Source organism: Porites lutea, chromosome 9, assembly GCF_958299795.1.
Source record: "Porites lutea chromosome 9, jaPorLute2.1, whole genome shotgun sequence".
In the NCBI taxonomy this organism is placed as follows: Eukaryota; Metazoa; Cnidaria; class Anthozoa; order Scleractinia; family Poritidae; genus Porites; species Porites lutea.
The window spans coordinates 12,103,298-12,108,146 of NC_133209.1; the positions used below are offsets into that span (position 1 = coordinate 12,103,298).

Genomic DNA, 4,849 nt, shown 5'->3' on the forward strand with positions numbered 1-4,849 from the left:
TATGCAAATGACCAATCTGTCTAGCAGACTCTCTCTTATTCCGATAATAACTAATAATAATTACCCGAGAATTTTAAAACAAGTCTAAATTCCACCTGAAGTCTTTTTTTATACATAAAAATACTAAAACAAACTGAAGATTGCAATTTATAAGGAAGGATCTACCCAGAGGTGTGGGTCACACCACTTACTGTTAAGGAGACACAAAGAATTATGCCCTGTTCATGTCACATTGTAGTTGTTGACTTTATAAACTGCTGCATATGAGGCACCTTATTGGCACATGGTATGTCGCTGAATGCAACATCAAAGCATGCCATTAGAATCTGTGGTAACCTCAGGTGTTGTGCAGCTACCAGTCGATTTGAATAATCATACAATAAAAAACGTCTTAATGATGAAGATTAATGACCATGAATCACAGTTCTAATCGCAATTTCGAGGAATAAAATTGCAAATTACTGCACCAATCAATTTGAGACTTCGACATCCCCCATCCTGGCCCCTGGGCAAACACGAGCCATTTGGCCATCATTTGTGCCTGGAGGGTGGGGACAACCTGGGTCGGACAATGTTGTTCGATATAGATGCAATCTTTCTCACGGTGAGATGGAGGAGTTAAAAAGAAACAACATTTTCAGCTCTGCAGCAAGGAGTTCAAAAGCTGCTAAAAAATTTTGTTTTGTCGGTATAATTAATGTATGAAAACAAGATTGAGGGTTTAATTTTGTAGTCCAGTTGCCAATCAACATTATGTGAAGTCTGGAAAATTCACTTAAGTAGAAATTCACAAACTTCAGAACATTTCTTCATCTGGAGTATCTTTACCAAAACATTGGGCTCATGTGATGGATTTGAACAGGCCTGATTTTAAAAGTTAAAGTTCCAAGGTTGTGGGGGGGGGGGGATATTGAAGTTTCAAATAATTAAGCACATATTCCTAGAAGGAATTTCAGCGCTTCAATGGGATTCAAACCTAGGGCCTGTGTGTTAGTGCTGCGCATGCAGTGCTCTAGTAGCTGTCATTTATGACGATCCATCCATGAGAGTTAAGGCTATTATCTATTGAGGCACAGTTCATCCTAGACGTATCTTAACCCATGAAAGGAATGAAACATTAAAATAAAGATTTCAGAATTGTTGTCTTACTTTTTGACCATTACAACTATACAAAGCTTACGTGAATCAGAGTTTTGAAACTGAAAAATTTCTACCAAGTTCTCTCAGCTTTTAAAAACCCATAATGATTTTGTTCAGTTTCCTCTGTGGAGATTCCAAAAAGAATGTGAGTCTTGCATCAGAGCAATCTAGCTATTTTTCTCAGCAGTCAGAGAGTGAAAATTCCATGAAATTAGTAACCTTGACAAAACAATAAACATCTTGCACTCCACGTGTCTGTCCTCTTATTGTTTGTAAAAATTAGCCAATCAGTGCGCAAGAAATAACTCAGTTGTTGTGAAATTTGCGTTTGCTTAATAAATAGCACCTTGCACTAATGATGTCACAAATTTCTGGTCTCTGGCTTGACTCAGACATTGAACCTGACCAGTATAAGAGCTTTGTATGGGAAAGTCATGTTCGGCAAAAATTTTCATCATCTTTGAAGATTTTTACCATTTTAAGAAACAAAATCCAGCTTTTTTCGATAACATATATCCTGAAAATAATTAACGCGTGCCAAGACAACATTAAACATGGAAAAAACTGTACAGATGAGTAATTCTATTTCTTATGCAGTGTCATTACTGTGGGTAGAATTATGTTATGGCATTTTACTTAGGAATGTATATATGGGGAGCAGGGCTTCAAAGCTGTTCGTAACATGGTGCATTAGGTTTAATTTATCGGCAAAGGTTACTCTTTTTTTTTTCCGAGTACTTATGTTACGCTAATTAGTACTACAGGCTGTAAAGTACTGTATTTATATGGGCCCGGTTCCTGAAAGGCCAATTAGCGTTAATCCAGGATTAAAATGTTGTTCCTTTTTTGTATTTTACCTTCCTTTGTATTGCTAAGAGTAACATTTTGTGTAATCATTACCCCATCTCGGAGTAAAAGCTCAACAGTATTTTGTAACCTTGAGTTGCATGTTCTTAGATGAGAAAACCGTGATTTCTACCTGACCGCACAACTATAGTACTTATTACAGAATGCAAAGTTTGTCTCAGTCACGCGGGGGGGCTAATGTGACAAAACCTATTTTTAGTAATAGTGCAAAGCGCTATTACAGATACAACTGGGATGCATACTCCGCAGTACACATCATCTTCATTCAAGATAAATAAGACCAGAAACAACCTTGCTTACAATAAATATTAATAAGAAATTAATCTGTAGCAAGGGTTGGTTCTGTAGGGTCCAGCCTAACCCGTGTTGTGTTCGATCATTTGGAATCACTAGAGCGTATAATTGCGCAAAGTTCAGCAATTTAAATCCTCCACGTGGTAAGAAAATAATAAAAGTACTTCCACTGGCCTTTAATGTTGCAAACCTGCCCTCTCTAATTCCGCGGAAGTGAAAGTCAAAGGCAAAAGGTCCGAAATGCTCATCTTCTTGAACGACAGGTCCGATTTTACAAGGTACACGTCACACTTCAATCCAAACTCAGCTAGGACTTGTCTGCAAGCCCCGCATGGAGCAATAAACTCATCCATATCTGTAGTTACAGCAATTGCAGGGAACTTTTTAAATCCCATACTCACAGCCTTGACCAGGGCTGTTCTCTCTGCACAAATCGACAACCCGTAACTGGCATTTTCAACGTTACATCCGTCGATGATTTCTCCGGTATCAGTCAACAAGGCGGCTCCAACACGAAACTTGCTATAAGGCGAATGGGAATGGTCCTTAGCTTTTATGCTACGTTTTAATAAAGTTGTTAAGATCGATTCCTCACAGTTACCCAAGAAATCAGAGTTAACATTTGTTGCCATGACCTCTAAAATTCAAGAACGCGTGCGCGTGACAAAGCCAGAAGACCTGGTTTTTAAAGACCTGGTTTAAGACCTGGTTTTTTGATGGCGTGGTCGCGTGGCTACAAGTAGCTGTCGGGGTGAGCTGGGGGCGGGGGGTAGGGGGTGAGGTCAAACAAAAGAAGAATTGAAAGTATGTCATCAGGTACCTACGAGCAACATACGGGTAACATACAAATACATACGGGTAAAAAAGTAAAAAAAAAAGTAAAAAAGTACGACTCGAAGCAGAGACACCGGGCACACAGGGAACAGGGACAGTTAACACAAGAAAGTAAAGAAAGAGAGAAAGAATGAATGAATGAAAGCTCGTTAGTTGACAGTCTGCGCACCCTATCGCGAAGCTGGGAATTATTCCATCAAGCGAATTTAACGGCCTTGAAACAAAGAATACTATTTTCCTAAACCGATTTCCAACCATTTTCGCGAGAAAATTGAAATAACGAAAAATTGAAAAAAAAATTATTTAAAGAGAGATGGAATTTCCGGCGTTTGAGTGGGTACGAATTAGCCGGAAATGAAATATTTCTGCGGCACGGGAGCCGGGGACTGGGGCAGCTGAAGTGCAGTATGGGTAGAATGGAGCGCTATAAGAGGGATGCTTATCACATGGGAAAGGCATTCTAGGCCGACACCTCGTCTAGCTCAAGTTATTTGTTACTTATGTCTTCCTTGTGACTTATTCTCAATTATGGACGAGGCCGAAGTAGTCAGAATTGTGGAATCGACTGTTACAAAGAAGAATGAGAATCTCTTAGCGTCTATGAAGTCGTTGCTTGATGACTCCTTAAACGAGCTGAAACGTTCGCATGCGGACACCGCAGATTCCCACCTCAAAGAAATCAAGAAGGCCCAAGACATGCCAAGAAGCTTAAGTTCGATGAGCCTCATTGGTTTAAAAGAGAGGTAAGGAAGATCAATATCGATTCAACCTCAAAGTCAGCGACGCTATCGAAGAGGCTAAAGATGCCTGTTCCGCCCGTCAGTTTGATAAAGCTTTGATAAAGTTCACGCTTCACTAGAGAAAGGTGAGAAGTTATTGACTGAGATGCAGAAACATATTATGCTTGCTGACAAGTCAGACTTTGGATGGTCATTGATTCGTGAATACGAGCGTAACGATCTTCCGGAGGATTCCGACGACGAGAAGAAGATTGTCAGAGCAGAGGCTAGGGCACGTACCTAGGCTGAACAAAGCGGTTGTTTGAAGTCAAGGCCAACAAACAGAAGCGAGTCCACTGCGTTAACGACGGTCGCGGCCGCTGCTTCTAGCCAGTGTAGTGGGAAACCTACTCCAATAGTGCAGACCAGAACGCCACAAGCCAAGCCGGGTTTCTGTTTTGCCTGCAATAAACCTGGACATTGGAGGGCCCAGTGTCCTTATTCTGCAAAGTCAACCACCGGCTAATGACTAACCGCCGGCGATCCAGAAAATTTTCAAGGTGTTGTCAATTCCATTGTCTCAAATAGCTCTAGTGACATTTCTGACGATGATCTTCCAAATTCAGATCACCCTGATAAGGCAGTAGAAATAAGGTCGTTGATAAAATATGAGTTTACTTCGGGGCAATATAACAGTCCTTCGGTTCGTGGTCGTTTGTCTTTGTGCTACGATCAATGGGTGAAATTAGGCGCTTTAGGGTTTATAGTTCAATATCCTTCTTGCATACTTATTAGCATTTAGTTATGGAAAGTCACCCCAGACGAGCAAGCTCAATGGGGAAGACACGTAGGTGCTAATAAAGTAAGCAGAAGGGGCGGGTGGGTGGGGGCGACTCCAACTAAAGTTAGTCAAACTGACAACTGTGAATAATTAACACATGCTTATATACTATGCGCGAAGTCTAATGAATATTAATAAGGTATAAATAGTTCAA

The 4,849-nt window shown here is 40.5% G+C and overlaps 1 protein-coding gene across 1 annotated transcript; it reads right to left on the reverse strand.

Annotated features, from left to right (window-relative positions):
* Positions 1–2,477: 2,477 nt before the first annotated feature.
* LOC140948899 (cytidine deaminase-like) lies at positions 2,478–2,933 on the reverse strand. Its single transcript, XM_073398164.1, has one exon. It carries the CDS (start codon positions 2,931–2,933, stop codon positions 2,478–2,480), a length of 456 nt encoding a protein of 151 aa, XP_073254265.1.
* Between the last annotated feature and the right edge of the window lie 1,916 nt (positions 2,934–4,849).